This window comes from Lissotriton vulgaris, chromosome 2_1 (assembly GCF_964263255.1).
Source record: "Lissotriton vulgaris chromosome 2_1, aLisVul1.2, whole genome shotgun sequence".
NCBI lineage: Eukaryota > Metazoa > Chordata > Amphibia > Caudata > Salamandridae > Lissotriton > Lissotriton vulgaris.
This window is the reverse complement of record NC_141687.1, coordinates 781462588-781479899: the sequence shown is the minus strand read 5'-3', so window position 1 is coordinate 781479899 and position 17312 is coordinate 781462588. Positions and strand designations below refer to the sequence as shown.

At 44.3% G+C, this 17312-nt stretch overlaps 1 protein-coding gene across 3 annotated transcripts in view; it reads left to right on the top strand.

The window, feature by feature from the left end:
- The window catches only part of LOC147731157 (neurabin-2-like), a 681485-nt gene that overhangs the window by 302205 nt on the left and 361968 nt on the right, over nt 1–17312 (top strand). For all 3 annotated transcript variants that reach the window (XM_086956139.1, XM_086956141.1, XM_086956140.1), the window contains exon 6: nt 8646–8783. In XM_086956139.1, coding sequence (XP_086812265.1) covers nt 8646–8783 — 138 coding nt within the window. The remainder of the gene's footprint in view (nt 1–8645; nt 8784–17312) is intronic.

Sequence of the window (17312 nt, the reverse complement as noted above, 5' to 3'; positions counted from 1 at the left end):
GCCCAGGGAGAAACATGCAGATTCGCGAACATCTCCATGGCTCTGCCGCAGGGACTGACAGGGGCTGTCTCTCTGGAGGTCTTGCAGCGATGTCTCCGTATCTGTGCACTTTCGCAGAGGAGAGATGTTAACAAATCCCCACTGTACACAGAGGTCACGAGATACCTACCCATAGGAGAGCTAGGGGACATATCGGTGAATTCTCTGGAGAGATGGTCGTATCTATCTGTAAGATACGGGTATCTCAGTCCACTGTGCGCTGTTATTTTTATACTCTACCGGTTCAGACGCAACAATATTTGGCGATTCTGCAGACAGAGGCTAAGAGATCACAATTGCATAAAACCGTTAGCAGCGTGATGCAGTACTGTCACCGAGGTAGGAGCTTCAACGCTCCCACGGTGCAGTTAAAAAGGTTGAACCTGTGCACAATTAAACTTGCCAGGCAGTTATCTCAGACTACCGCGTGTACTCCGGAAGCCATTTTCAGCGTGACACTATTCTATTGTCCACACAGATTTACATAACAGTCCATATTCGGGGTCCATCATTTCACTGTGCACATGGTGGGGGGGCGAGGAGCGAGCAGAACGAGGACTAGGCAACTTCTTGCGGCGGCGGTCGGAGTGAGCATACTGAGAGCGACGCAGGTGCACTGGGGTGATGGTGGGAGTCCCCACTGCTGTTTGGGGTGGGTTTGGAGGGGGGCGGGAAACGTACACGGACAGCGGGGCGGGGTGTGGAAATATACACAGACAGCGGAGCGGGAAATATACACGGACAGCGGGGCGGGAAACATACACGGACAGCGGGGCGGGAGGGGGGGCGAGAAACATACACAGGCAGGGGGAAGAAGGCAAGAAGACAGCAGAAGGCAGGGGGAAAAACGCAAGAGGACAGCGAGGAACGGCTTACCTTCACTGCGAAGGAAACAAAATGGCGGCCTCAAGCTTCAGGGGTTTTTCGGATTTGGGGGCGTGTTCGGTATTCAGAAGTAGGCGTGCCTAAAAAGTGGCAAGAAGAACACCGAACACACCTCCAAATCCGAAAAGGACGCAGCCTATTTGGAGTGAAGGCTCTCTCCTCCAATGGCTGGCCTCCATTTAGGAAGCCAGCCAATGGGAGAGAGCCAAAATTAGAGGCGGGATGAAGATCCCCTCTAAGAGACCTAAGATCTCGCTACTTCCGGTTCTGACAAACCGGATAGTACCGAGACCTAAAAAACAAGCAACTAGTCACACTCTTGTTACTAGAGGGACAGGAACTGCTCAACGAGGAGGCAATAGAGATAGTACCGTACAGGGAAAGAAACAAGGGTGTTTATTCCAACTACTTCCTCGTACCAAAGGTAGACGAAACACTAAGGCCCATCTTGGACCTAAGGTTCCTAAACAAGTTCATAAGGACACAAAGATTCAAGATGACATCTCTGCAAGAAGTAATACCCCAGGGACAGGAAGGGGATTACATGGCAACTATAGATTTAAAGGACACGTACTTACACATCCCCATCAACAAAGGACACAAACGACTACTAAGATTTGTGATCAGCAAGATTTACTACCAGTTCAGTGTTTGCATTCAGGCTCAAATCAGCGCCAAGGGTGTTTACAAAATGCCTAGCAGCAGTAGCAGCTCCCCTCAGGAGGGAGGAAATACATGTATACCCCTACCCCGATGACTGGCTTGTGAAAGCAAGCTCCTACAGCTAGTGCAAGCAACACATCCAGCAGGTGATACAAACACTAATCCAACTGGAGTTTTCAATCCATTGGGGAAAGTAGTCAATTGAACTGAAACACATGGAGATGTTCTTAGAGGCAGAGATCAACACCATACAAGGCAAGGTGTTACCCAGCACAAAGACGATTTTGGCAATACTGAAGGAAACACGTCTGTAACGCAAGGGGCACGTTCTGACAGTGAGGACAGTGAGCAAACTAATGGGAATGATGGGTCATGCATACACCTGGTCCCAAATATTCGACTCCACATGAGACCATTCCAGGAATGGATACAGAAGCAATGGTCACAGGCAACAGGGAGTTGGGAAGATCTAGAGGTTGTCACACACCCAATGCATCAGGAAATAGAGTGGTGGAACAAGGAAATCCTATCGCATGGGAAACCATTTACACAACCAACTCCAACAGTGACCATCACAACAGACGCCTCCCAGATGGGGTGGGACGTGCACATGAACAAACTCAAGGTGAGGGGGTTATGGGTTATAGTTGCAGCAGGATACGATCAAGCATATCCACTACCGAGAGCTAAAAACTGTGTTCCTAGCCTTAAAAACCTTTCAGAAGGAGCAGAATGGAAAAAGGGTGCTGATCCAAACGGACAACACAACAACCATGTTCTACATCCACAAACAAGGTGGAACACAATCAGTAGCACTATCAGGGCTAGCACAATAAATAGGGATATGGGCCATTCCACTAAAAGTAGACCTACTAGCAATACATCACCCAGGGAAGGAGAATGTGGAAATAGACAGACTCAGCAGACAGACATCAGCCTCCCACCTTGGAGGTCAAGACCGATGTTTACACAGAAATTCTTCAGCATCCCCTTAGCCCCTCTTACCTTTTAACAAGGTCCTAACAGATACTTTGTTGGGAGGTATGGGATAAACCTTGCTCTGCTGCCCCGTTCCCACCCCCAGTCAACCTCCATATTGCACGAGAGGGGACCTTAATATAGGAGTCCTCCTTCTGTCAATAGCATTGTTTTGGATAGGCCAAGGTCAACTCCTGCAGTATGCGAAGAAAGCCCAAGCAACAAGAAAAATATGCCACACTTTTTCTGAGGAACCAGAAACCACACAGACTGTAGAAATAATGCTAACATTGGTGTGATGTTAAAGACTGGTAGGCAACATTTTCAGGGTATTGAGACAGGATAGAGACGTGAACATTGCAGTGGCATAAAAAAAAATGGATGGCGGACACAGATGAACCACTTACTGAGACTGAATTTGGAAAAGCATACCTACCATTGGCTAAAGAGTATTGCGTAATATCCAATTCAAACTAGTCCAATACAACTTTCTGCTGAAGACCTACTTGACACGATGTAAACTGAGCAAAATGTGCTTGGAATGCTGCCTAACTATCCCTTAAAGTTTAGCTGGCTTGACAGATTTCAAATATATGAAATTCTAGTCAGAAGTAAAGAACACAGACTGCAACAATCCGCAATGGGACTGCCAAAGCTAACCATGTCTATTTGAACTTCTGCCTACATCCAATAGTAAAAGTAATACACCTAAGATCAGTAAAACGATGAGAAGATTACTGAAGACTTGGTAGAAAGAGCAGAAATGCTTGCTCACCCACCCACCAGACGCTAGGCCGCCATGAGCACCAGAAGTGTTAAAAAAAACCCTAGTACGTAATGAGAATTTTTAAAAATAAATGAACTACAGGATAGAATACACTGTAATTGTGTTATCTGAAGAATTGGAAGGACCAGAATCAGTAGTGTATTAGGTACATGGTTTTAATGTTATATTATGGGAATTTGTAGAGCACATGATGCACTTGGAGTATCCTCACAGTAAAAAGCAGGAGCGCTGTGGGCTGAAACCAAGGTTTAGACTAGATGAAGAGCCATGTCTTCACTTTTTGTTTTAAATTCAATAGCAGAGGTGGTAGTTCTGACTGTAAATCATACCAGGCTTTGGGAAAGAGGTAGGAGGAGGCCTGGCTCCTGAATCTGATTCTGCGTATACAGGGGATGTGTGCAAATAGGAGTCTGGTTGGGCGGAAGTGTGTGCTAGGTATGTGGAAGTTAATGTGATTGGGCCTGTTGTGTAAGGTTTTGTATGTTTGTGTGAGAGGTTTGAAGAGTACCCTTTTGTGGTTGGGGAGCCATTGGAGGTCTTTGAAGTGTCGCTTATAGCTGAATTTTGTATGGTCTGGAGTCTTCTGGTCAGTTGTGCATTGGTTGCTATGTAGAGTGCTTTGCTGTAGTCCAGCTTGCTGGTGATTTCGACCTGGGTGGCTATTTTCAGGGTGTTGAAGGGAAGAAGCCACTTGAAAAATTTCTTGAGCATCTTCCATGTGTGCAAATCGGATGTAGACTGCATTCATTTGGCCTGTCATAGTGAGCTAGTTGTCGTGTGGTGCTTTACATAGGTGGTTAGGTTAGGTTAGGTTGGGGTGGTTGTGGTTCCGAGATCAGCATGTCAAAAGATGGAGTCTCATAGCGAGGTGTCTTTTAGAGAAGATGACTACTTCCGTCTGTGTTGACCTTGAGACAGTTGGTTTTCATTGATCTGGTGACTTCGGACAAGCAGACGGAGAAGTTGGTTCAGCTGTTTGATATTTTGTCTGAGAAGGAGAGGATGAGCTGGGTGTGGTCGGCGTAGGATATAACGTTGATTTAGTGGGCATGAATGATGCTGGTGAGTGGGACCATGTAGGCATTGAATAGCTTGGGGCTGATCAAGAATCCTTGTGGGACTCCGTAAATGAGTTTGGCGCAAATAGTAATGCTGAATGACCGGGTGCAGCCTGTAAGGAAAGAGAAAATCCTTTGGAAAGCTGGTCCCGGATTGCCAGCATTGTATAGGGGTTGGATGAGGATAGGGTAGGAGACTGAAGGTGGTGGATAGAACCAGAAGGACGAGGACAGCTGTGTCTCCTCTGTTTATAATCAGTCGTTTGTCATCCATGGCGGCGATGAAGGTGGTTTCAGTGCTGTGGTTGGTTCTGAAGACTGATTTGGTGGTGTCATGAAGGTGGTTATTGTTGAGGTGGATGGCTAAATGTTTGTTCATGAAATTCTCCACGATTTTTGCCAGATTGTATGGTGCATATGTTAGCTGCGGTTTATTGAATGATGGCACGCCAGGTGGTCAGGGTGGTCCTCTAGGTAGTGTAAGCCATGGGAAGGGTGGCTGCGAGGGTGGAGGGGGGAAGAGATGGTTTTCTTAGGGCTTGAGTCCTCGTAGATGCTGGAGATCTTCTCCTGAAGAAGAGGGATAGCTCGGAGCAGAGGTCTTGTGAAGAAATTACCTTGGTGGAGCGTGCTGCCAGAGAAGTGTAATCTTTCACAATGTAAAGGTTTCTTTGGTGCAGTTGGTGCTGTTTTTGATATGCCTAGTGAAGGTGAATTGTTAGGTGGCACTGATGTGTTGATAGTAATATTTGAGGGCTGATTTGTACTTGCTCCAGTCTTTGTCATCCTGTCTTTGTTTCCTTCAGTCTAGCTGTTTGCAGTGGAGCCTGGTGATTTTCAACGGTTCTAAGTACCAGCTTACTTGCGGTCTGGTTTTGATGTCCTTGGTGGTCTTGAGTAGGGCCATGATGTCTGCGCAGGAGGTGATCAGGTATTGAAGCTGGAGATGCATCTGATGAGGTCGTTGAGGTATTGCGGTCAGTGGTGTGGCCGTCCAGGGTTCTTCAGATATCTTGTTCCAATCATATTGTGAGGTTTGGTGATGGCATTTCTCCAGTGCAGTGTTTGAATGGATGAGGGCATGGTTGGACCAGGTGATGGGTATGGGCTTGTCCACTGTCATGTAATTGAAGCTCGTGAAGATGGGGTTTGGTTGCTGTTTGGCGAGTGTGCAGGGCCTTCGATTTGCTAGGCGAGTCCAAGAATTGCCAAGTCCGCCTGGTCCTGGTGGCTGGCTGTGTTAGGGTCAATGATGTCATCCAGATGGAAGTGGAGGTTGGACGAGGAGGATGATGTTTTGTCTGAGAAGGAGAGGATGAGCTGGGTGTGGTCGGCGTAGGATACGTTGATTTAGTGGGAATGAATGATGCTGGTGAGTGGGACCATGTAGGCATTGAATAGCTTGGGGCTGATCAAGAATCCTTGTGGGACTCCGTAAATGAGTTTGGCGCAAATAGTAATGCTGAATGACCAGGTGAAGCCGGTAAGGAAAGAGAAAATCCTTTGGAAAGCTGGTCCCGGATTGCCAGCATTGTATAGAGGTTGGATGAGGATAGGGTAGGAGACTGAAGGTGGTGGATAGAACCAGAAGGACGAGGACAGCTGTGTCTCCTCTGTTTATAATCAGTCGTTTGTCATCCATGACGGCGATGAAGGTGGTTTCAGTGCTGTGGTTGGTTCTGAAGACTGATTTGGTGGTGTCATGAAGGTGGTTATTGTTGAGGTGGATGGCTAAATGTTAGTTCATGAAATTCTCCACGACTTTTGCCAGATTGTATGGTGCATGTGTTTGCTGCAGTTTATTGAAAGATGGCAAGCCAGGTGGTCAGGGTGGTCCTCTGGGTAGTGTAAGCCATGGGAAGGGCGGCTGCGAGGGTGGAGGGTGGAGGGGGGAAGAGAGGGTTTTCTTAGGGCTTGAGTCCTCGTAGATGCTGGAGATCTTTCTCCTGAAGAAGAGGGATAGTTCGGAGCAGAGGTCTTGTGAAGAAATTACCTTGGTGGAGCGTGCTGCCGGAGAAGTGTATTCTTTCACAATGTAAAGGTTTCTTTGGTGCAGTTGGTGCTGTTTTTGATATGCCTAGTGAAGGTGAATTGTTAGGTGGCACTGATGTGTTGATGGTAATATTTAAGGGCTGATTTGTACTTGCTCCAGTCTTTGTCATCCTGTCTTTGTTTCCTTCAGTCTAGCTGTTTGCAGCGGAGCCTGGTGATTTTCAACTGTTCTAAGTACCAGCTTACTTGCGGTCTGGTTTTGATGTCCTTGGTGGTCTTGAGTAGGGCCATGATGTCTGCGCAGGAGGTGATCAAGGTATTGAAGCTGGAGATGCATCTGAGGAGGTCGTTGAGGTATTGCGGTCAGTGGTGTGGCCGTCCAGGGTTCTTCAGATATCTTGTTCCAATCATATTGTGAGGTTTGGTGATGGCATTTCTCCAGTGCAGTGTTTGAATGGATGAAGGCATGGTTGGACCAGGTGATGGGTATGGGCTTGTCCACTGTCATGTAATTGAAGCTCGTGAAGATGGGGTTTGGTTGCTGTTTGGCGAGTGTGTAGGGCCTTCGATTTGCTAGGAGAGTCCAAGAATTGTCAAGTCCGCCTGGTCCTGGTGGCTGGCTGTGTTAGGGTCAATGATGTCATCCAGATGGAAGTTGAGGTTGCCAAGGAGGATGATGTGTGTTGTGCGGGTGCAAGTGGGGGTGAAGTGATGGTGGAGAAGTGGCAGGTGGAGCAGCAGCACTGTGAGGTGCGTTCAGGGGGAAGAGGGAAGCAAGGGAGGGCGGTGGTGGGCAGGACAAAAACCAGGGGTCCTGGCACTGGGTGCGGGTGGGCAGCGACTGATGCTGATGGGCTTGCATTTGGCTCATCAGCGGCATGTATGTGCTGTGGCAGCCATTAATTTGGAGGAGGAGCTTTGGGGCAGTGGGTGGGGCTTATCAAACCGGAAGGGAGTATTGTGCGGAAGAAGAGGTGGAACAGCCCACCCGTGGCCCAGAAGGGCATAAAGGAGAGCACAACAGGGGGGGATAAAGGAAGGAGAAGAGGAGGTAAGAACACCAGCGTGAAACTTGAAAAATAAAGGGCTGAGACTAAATGAGGCCAAATGGGGGAAACCGTTGAAAAAAGGCAGAGAGAAATGTTAAAGGATAAAAGGTCAAAGAAAAGTACAGGTGATTAGAAAAGTATGAATGGAGAAGAGTGCTAGATGCAAATAAAAGTGGCAGAGAAAGAGTGAGAAAGAATGAGAAAGCACCAGAAAGTGTCCGAGGGAGAATGAGAAATGCATAAATAACTGACAAAGAACGAATGAGAAATGCACAGAGAAGCGGCAAGGAATGAATGAGAATGAGTGAGGCACAGAAAAAGAAACTGTGAGAAATACTCAAGAAAATAGCAAAGTTTAAAGGAGGAAAAAAACAGAAATCTGAAAAGGAGTTCAAAGGCAAAGAGACTGAGAAAGAGAGAGCAGGCGAATGAGAGAGAAGTAGAAGGTCATGAAGAGCGAGATGAGGTTGAGTCAGGGATAATTGTAACAACACTGGAGCTGGGCCAAAAGAGCTGAACTGGTCAGAGGACTGGGTCCCAGTGGCCAAGCGTCTGAGGGTGTGTAAGGAGTAAAGAAAGAAACTGATGGTGAGCATGGGTGACGCTTACTTGTGGCTCTGTTAGACATTTCCAGAGCCAAAGAATGCGGCGCAGAACTGCACAAAGCCACCTACGTGCGAGATGTGGCAATGCTACTGAAGCTTCTTGATGCAGTCTGGCGCCTGAGGATATTTTAAAATTTACGACTCTTTAGATAGAGTATACATCAGAGAAAGTGTAACCAAAGGTAATATGAGGTGCTTGAACCAAAAAACACTTCTTACCTGCTGGAAGATATACTGAAACAGAAAATTATAGAGGTTGTAGGGTAGGTAACCTCGTCAGATTTTAAAGTCCAGGAATAAAATGTGAACTGTGAATCAGCGATTCAAGACTCTTATGTAAGACCAGCAGGCCCACCACCTAAAATTCAAATCTTCTCAACCTTAACAAATATTCTCAACCTTTATTCACCAGAAACTGCAAGCAATTTGTGTTTTCTGAAAAAGTCCTATTAATTGATGAAGTGCATGCATTCTTAATTCCTAATCAAATCACTGAGCAATAAAATGCCATTTTGTGGTGTTGAGTGTCTGTTTCTAGAATGACAATTGTATTTCAGATTTTTTTAAACAGTTGTAATATATTTATTAGGATGATGATTTTGATGATGATGAAGATGCTCTTGAAAATGGTGAAAACTCGGTTGAAGTTTTTTATCTTTCTGAAAATGAAGATCTGCAAATACCACAAGATATGGACTCTGCCCAATTTGCTCTCAAATTTAAAGAGGTAATTTTTTTATTACTAGAACAAATTCACCTATTGGTGCCTTTGGCCAAATAACTCCTACCTAAAGATGAACAAAATACAAACTAATCCTTCCACTTCTCCCTCCCTGGGCCTTTATTCAATTGTTTTACATGTATACTGGTAATATTAACTAATTATACTTTGTGGCTGACAAGCACCGCAAGTAATCAACTTCAAGAGCTCATCCCATACTTATGTGGGCTGAATATAGTGTTTGTGGTGATTATAGATTGGTTCAGTGCACAAGCCATTTGGTAGCGAAGTTCAAGTGTGTTTTGCACAGTGGTAATTTCCAGGTGGTTTTCTCTGACAAAACCTATCTGTCTCCTTTTCCAGACCTTCGCTTTGCACCACATAAAAAGTTTGTCCAAAGGCTGAGAGAAATCGATTGTTTTTCATCTGTGTGAACAGCCTTCTCATTGTTTATTTCTATATAGTCTTACTTGAGTTTTTAAAACAATTTCTCCACTTGAGTTTTTAATTAAACTAGAACAGGGTTGGAGCTTTATTTATTTAATCTTTTGATATAGTGCTGCTTTACCAAACCAACCAGTTATATATAGCAGGATTCGCCAACGAGTTTGTGATCTACTGGTAGCTCTCCAGCTACCTGTAAGTAGCTCTTTTGTGCAGCCCAGTCTACTAAATTAGGTTTAGCTTGGTTGCCTTAATATATGTGTATCAAAACTCATACACATGTATTCAAGAAACACATGTTTATTTTCAGAACTAATGCTGACATTTTGGGGAAAATTGTTTAATTTTCAAGATATATGTAAAGCTGAAAATTTAGTGATCAATCTTGTGACATGGTGGGGCACATCACTCATATTAGATTGCAGCCCGGGGCATTGGAACTACAGTTGTCCGTTTTCACAGTATTGCTGGAAATTCTTCCAGAGGCACTGAAGTAATCATTGCTGACAATCTTGCATAGGGTGTCCACTAATGTATTCTTGTCTGATGCTGTCTCCATTACAATACTACTATTGGTAACTCTGGATGATTTTCATTTAACTTAAGTAGCTCTTAATACAAAAAAGGTTAGAGATCACAGAGCAAAAGAATGTCAGAATAACTTGCGCGATATAAGTTAATATTAAGAGTACTCAGCTATAGAAACTTGAAGAGAATTTTGCCTTAACCTTATGAAACTAAGCTCTTTCTTACCCAACAAAATGAGAGCCTACTGCAACAAGCAAAGGGAAAAATGCTTCCCCAAAAGATGCTTTGTGTTTGAAGGACTTTAAGGAACCCCAGCCTAAAATGTGTCTGCCTACTAGAACCCTGTCTCCATCCTTAAATCACCAAAGGTTCATGCTCAGTGTGGCACAAATCAGCTTTCAGCTTGTGCTTTCAGGTTTTGGTATTCCCTTTTCTCCACTATTGGATCTTTCATAGATTCACATGCTTGAATCCTCCTCGTCGTCGTAGTGGGAGTCCCATGGTATACATATAAAAGCAGTAGATATTACCGTAGGCTACCATGCAATGAACAGTCTGTACAATAGCCCATCTACCTTCTTTTGTAAACAATTCAACATTCAGGTGACGGCACCCTCTAGAACAATCCCAAGAGAGGCTAGATTCCTCAGATTTTCTACTGCACGTCGTGTGAAAGGGAGCTCTGCTCTGTTTTCTCTGGATTTCAAGTTTTCTAGCAGAATTTTTTCTTCAAAAATTTCTGAATCTTCAAAGAAAGGTCTCTTCAGGACGTGTGGATAATATGGGAAAAAGAGACTACATGCTGAGGATCCGCAGAAGAGCTGCATCTACTGCCTTTACCCTCAACACAAGGTAAAAGAATGCAAAATCTGTAGAAACTTCTCTACAAAGACCGTCGAGGACAGAGAGGGTAGATTATTGATTTGGCTACAAAAACTTAAGTCAAAATCTGATGTTCCTTCTGAGGATACAGAGAGCTCTACCTCACTGGCCTCAAAGGAAACACCTAAAAGGTTTCTAAGAAGGCATCAAAAAAGTCTCGTCATGAGGAGGAAGGTATCTTCCATTTCCTACTGAGGAGAAAAGCCATAAAGTCTAATATTCTTAAATCCATTCCATGAAGATATCTGTCTCAAAGAAGGTGGTACCGCCGACGGCGTTATCTTCAGAATCGGTGTCGACGAAAAAAAATCCTCAAAGCAAGTTTCTCCTTCCTCATCGCTGAAAAAATCTCCATCCTCGACAACGGTCTTTTCTACGCTTCCGGTGGCGACAATCACTGTACCGCTGTCGACCTCATCATAGACGGCAACACTAACGACGACGAAGACTTCAACCTTTTTGTTGGCATCCTCGTCGACATGGTCTACTACAGCGTCACCAACAATCTCGTCGACGATACGATGGCTTCATACTTGTTCAGGTCCTCGTCAACGATGAAGACCCCGTTACTGCGATGAAGCTGACGATGTACCCCATGCCTGGTCGTAAGCGTTCAGCCTTCTTGCAGCTTACACCAATTTATCAGTCGACGACGTTCTTGTCGACGAGGCAATATTTGCAAAATCCTGCGATTGTGTCTCTTTTACCTCCTTCAACGTTCTTGGATGAATCAGATGATGGGATTTTTGGACCGGCTAATATCCTTCCGAATTACATGTAAAGTATCAGGAGGATGATGAAGAGTATAATGGAGGATATTATCAACAGGAATATCACCCTCCTCATGCAAAATTGCAATATATGGAGCCAGTTTCCGAACCTATGGTCCACCTTCCTGTTGCAATGGTTCAAGACCTTCAGGAATTATTACGAGACTATCGTTCACATTTTACTTCACCTGATCCACCATCTCCGCAGCCACCGCTGCCTGTTGTTTCACCACCTTGCACCTATGTGCCTGTGTCTGCATCCTCCCGGGTGGGAGATACTAGTGGTCCGCAACAACATCCAGATACCTCGGATGACAGAGAAGGTGAGAATAATCAGCCTCAAAAGGAGGGTCAAACGGTAGATGAATGGGATGATTGTCATATCTACGCCAGCGTCTCCATATCCACAGATGATAGAATCTCCGCCAGAAGACATCGGCTGCTGTCATGCTTTAATTGAGAGAGCCACACCACATTTTCAGCTGTCCCTAACAGTAAAGCAATCCGACTGCTTTCTTAATGATTTTAAAGACGTTTCTAGAAAATCGGTTAGGTCTATACCTATTGTTGACCACATATGGGAAGAGGGACTTAAAGTAATGAGAACACCAGCCACGGTTATCCCTGTCGTGCCCAGAATTGATAAAAAATACAAGGCTTCGGACGATGCTCCAGCGTGTCTAATAAGTCATTCTAAGCCCGACAATTTCTCAGGCCGCACAATGGAGATCGAGGAACCTCTATCGCCCATTGCTGCTCTACCTGACAGGGAAGGGAGGCACTTGGTTATTATTGGGAAAAGGTTCACAACTAGATCAGGAGCAACTGTTCGAGCTGCTAACGCTTTTGCAATTTTAGCCAGGTACGATCGGACATTGCCCAATTTTTAGATCTCCTTCCGGAAGACAAGAAGAAAGGAAGCTAGAAAAATCTTGCTTGGAAGAGAAAGATCAGCATCCGAAATTATTGATGCTTCCATGGATATTGCTTCTTTTGCTTTCCATCAGCTTGCTGGAGCCGCTGTCTTGAGACGCTAGGGTTGGCTGATGGCAACTATGTTCTGCCCTGAAGTTCAAAGCAAGATCTTGGATATGTCATTTGATGGTGAATCACTCTTTGACAAGCATATCGATGACGCCTTACAGACCTTCAAAACAGATATGGACACGGCTAAGGCACAAGGAACGCTCCAATAAAGAAAGACCCCTTTTCGTGGAGCGCGGGCAGAGGAAATTATTCTTTTCGAGGAGGTTATCAAAGGTACCAGCCTCCAACCTACACCTCTTACCGGCCATCCGACCAGCAAAAACAGCAATATCTTGCACCACCACAGGCTGCCTACTCCAGAGTGCCTGGACAAAAGCAACAGGCTCAGCACAGGGATTCGGGCAGTAAACAGTGACAATGCTTCACTGCCTGCCTCACCTCAGTCTTCTCTGAGGAAACCCCCTCTCTCATTTTTTTTTCATCATTGGGAAGAAATAACATCAGACAAATGGGTCCTAGATATAATCAGGTATGGCCATACCTTGAAGTTCACCACAACGCCACCTCATCTCCCACCTCAAAGATCAACACCACCCCATCTTCAGTTATTACAGAAGGAGGCATTGATAATGCTTCACAAAGGAGCAATAGAACATGTTCCACGCTCTCAGAAAAGAAAAGGTTTCTATTCTCGCTTTTTTCTGATCAAAAAAAGTTGGGGGAATTGCGTCCCTTTTTAGGCCTTACAAAACTCAACAAATACCTGCTGAAGAAATCCTTTTGCATGGTTATTTTTCAGGAGATCTTACTACTTCTGAACCATTCGGATTTTTTAGCAAGCCTGGATTTGGAAGATGCCTACTTCCATATTCCTATCCACCCCAAACATCGAAAATGTCTACGTTTCTCTGTGGCAGGCATGCATTATCAGTTCAAGGTCCTTCCCTTCGGCCTTCGCTCAGCTCAATGGGTTTTCACCAAGTGCCTTGCTCCAGTGGCAGTATTTCTATGGCTGAAAGGCCTACATATCTTCCCATACCTCGACGATTGGCTGGTAAAAGCCCCTTCTCTTCGTCAGGCTTAAGAAGACATCTCTTTCTGCCTGCAACTATTCTGCTCTCTAGGGCTGGCAGTTAATCTTAGAAAATCCATTTTTTGCTCCTTCTCATTGGCTAACGTTTCTAGGAGCTCTAATATACACTCTACTCCTTCTCATTGGCTAACATTTCTAGGAGCTCTAATATACACTCTACAAAACAAGGTATACTTGTCAACAGAAAGACTGAACGCCATCTTATCTCTGGCTCACGACCTTTACAAAAGAAAGTGCGCTTCTGTATGTCTCCTCAAATCCTTTCTCTGGATGATGTCTTCCGACATTCTCATGATGCCTCATGCCTGGCTAAGTATGAGACCACTTCAAGAGCAGTTGGACGGCCAATGGCTTCAAATATCAGGGTCATTTGACTACATAGTTCAGATAACTCCGATCATGAAGGATGCACTCCTTTGGTGGCAATCTCCTCACAATCTCTCTCTGGGACTGTCATTCCTTTCTCCTTTTCCAGAGTATGTTCTGACCACAGATGCATCTTTGGAAGGTTGGGGAGCACATCTGCAAGACCTCCAAATAAGTGGCAAATGGAGTCTCTCTCTCTCTCTCTCTCTCTCTCTCCAAAACGCATATCAATTTCCTGGAACTACGGGCAATCTTTTTAGCCCTCCTGTTATTCCTCTCAAGGATAAGAGCATCCTCAGTCCTCATTCGCATGGACACCACCGCCTGCATGCATTATCTGAACAAGATCTCCGATCCTATCTTGGGAAGCTCACCAGATATGGGAATGGTCTTTACAACATCACATAACTATCAAAGTGGAGATCTCTCAGGAATAAAGAACAACCTGGCAGACACCTTGAGCAGGTTGACTCAATCAAATCACGAGTGGGACCTAAACCAATCAGTTCTCAACCACATCTTCCAAAAATGGAGAACACCCAACTTGGATCTATTCGCGTCTCAGGGGAACCTTAAATGCTGGTTCTTTGCAAGCAGGGAACTTCAGATAGGGTCATGGGGGAATGCGTTTTCGATAAGATGGTCAGTAATCTTTGCGTACGCTTTTCCCCCATATTCCCTAATCTCCAGAGTGCTGATGAAAATGAAACGGGAACTGTGCCTGCTCATCCTCATTGCTCCACATTTGCCTCGTCAGCACTGGTTCACGGAGCTGCTCCTGCTGTCGCAATCCAAACCTAATCGCCTTCCTTTGTCAACCACCCTACTGATGAACCAAGAACAGATGCTGCATCCGCACCAAGCTTCTCTTCAATTGCATGCCTGGAACCTGAGTACAATGAGTAAAAGGACTTGGTTATCCCTCAGGATTGTAAGGATATTTTGTTCAGGGCAAGAGCTGAGTCTACTACTAAAATATATAGACTGAAATGGAAAAGTTTGTGCTCTTAGTGCCATCGGAATGCTACTCACCCTCTTCACTCTTCACCATAAAAAATACTTTTTTATCTCTTATATCCGGCAAGATCAATTCTGGCGTCTACTTCAATAAGGGTACACCTCGCAGCCATCAATCAACATAGACGGACGTCTGACGCCTCTTCTCTCTATTCTGCCTGCATCATCAGTTCATGAAAGGACTTTACAGAACTTTTCCTCCTATCAGGCCTCCACCAGAATGGTGTCTTAATGTGGTCCTTTCGCAATTAATGAAACCACTTTTTGAGCTGACTCACAAGATAGAGCTCAAATTTCTCTCATGGAAGGTAGCTTTGCTTCTCGTACTTACATCGGCCTGAAGAGTGAGTGAAATTCAGGCCTTCACCATTAAAGAACCTTACTTGCGTTTCACAGAGGATTATGTAATGTTGCGGGAAAATCCTAAATTTATTCCAAAGGTGCCATCCCAGTGCACACCTTTTTTCCGCATCCTTCATCCCTGGCGGAGAAATCTCTCCACACTTTAGATGTAAAAAGGTGCCTTCAGCATTATTTGCAAAGGACAAAGCATCTGCGTAGAACAGATCGACTCCTAGTATCATATGGATTTATTAAACTAGGATCTGCTGTTACAAAAAGGACTGTTGCATGATGGATTGCTACCACTATCCAATTGTGCCATTCAAAGGCGGGTAAACGGCTTACAACCAAGACCAAAGCACATTCCTCAACAGCAGTGTCTTCTTCGGCTGCTCTTTTTTTGCTGATGTCCCGCTGGACAAGATTTGTCAGGCCGCTACCTGGAAGAATGCTCATACCTTCATGCGGCTCTATTGCCTGGACATAGCAACTTATAGCGAGGCTGCAGTGGAACAGGCAGTCCTGTGTCATCTATTTCCATAAGGTAAGCCTCTATTTTAGAGGTAGTCTTTCTTATCCGATATATAATGTGTGTGTGTGTGTGTGTGTGTGTGTGTGTGTGTGTGTGTGTGTGTGTGCGCACACACACACAATATATATCGGATAAGAAAGACTACCTCTAAAATAGAGGCTTACCTTATGGAAATAGATGACACAGGACTGCCTGTTCCACTGCAGCCTCGCTATAAGTTGCTATATATATATATATATATATATATATATATATATATATATATATATATATATAGCAACTTATATATATAAATATTTACTCCACAACTACCCCAACTTAGTAATAAATCTGTCGAAATACAATCCAACACCAATAGAAATGAAATTACTAAACGAGGGGCTTTCCTTTTGTCCAGAAATACACCATGATACAACTGAAACCAAAATAGACCTCTACAAATATACTAGAAAACTTAAACTAAAAAAATTCTTTGCCAAGAGACCCACAAACAAGACCAAAATGCCAGAAGACAACGCATCGCCAAATATGAATTCAGTATACCGTACCTCGGCAGTTCCACAGATAAGAGTTGCCTATAAACTGCCAAACGAAATTGAACAAACTGAAATCACAGACACCCAAGTATTAGATGAAATGAACATCACATCTAGTAAACGACAACCAACAGATTTCAAACCGAAATCCAAATTCTGTCCGATCCTTTATCCAGGTAATAAAATTGACACCTTTTATGAACTGGTAACAAATGAGATCGAAGAGATGCCCAAAAACTACAACAAAAAAAGAAAAGAAAATCTAACCAAAGGCGAACGCCAAGCAATATTCAGCTTAAAAAAAAACGCCCAAATTGAAATAAAACCTGCGGACAAGGGCGGGAATATTGTAATTATGGAAAAAGAACTGTATGTAGAGGAAGCTATGCGACAATTGAAAAATGCTAACAACTATACTGTACTGACCAAAAATCCAACTGAAATGATCAAATATGAACTTGAAACCAAACTGAACGGTTGGTATGAAAAAGGCTTAATCACTGATGTGGAAAGGAAATTTTTAATGGTCGAAAACCCAATCACCCCGACCATTTACTTTTTACCAAAAGTACACAAGACCCTCAACAAGCCTCCTGGTAGGCCAATAATTTCCAGTTGTGGTGGCCTCTATGAAAACGTATCCAGCTACGTTGACTACTTTATAGCCCCGTTAGTACCAACATTAAGCTCCTACATAAAAGATACGGGCGATTTCCTTCGAACTTTAATGGAAACAGAGTGGCAGGCAGACTACTTGTTAGTGACCATCGATGTAGTATCGCTGTACACATCCATAAACCACGATATTGGATTAACAGCGATCAAATACTTTCTGGATCAACAACCAATCACCCAGAGAGAACATTCGAAAATGATCATGGAGATGATCTCACTGTGTTTGTTTAACAACATTTTCCTCTTCAACAAAACCATCTACTAACAATGCTGTGGCACAGCGATGGGAGTTTGTTTCTCTCCAAGCTACGCTAATCTCACCATGGGTTGGTGGGAGAAGGGCGTAGCTTGGAGAGAGGAAAA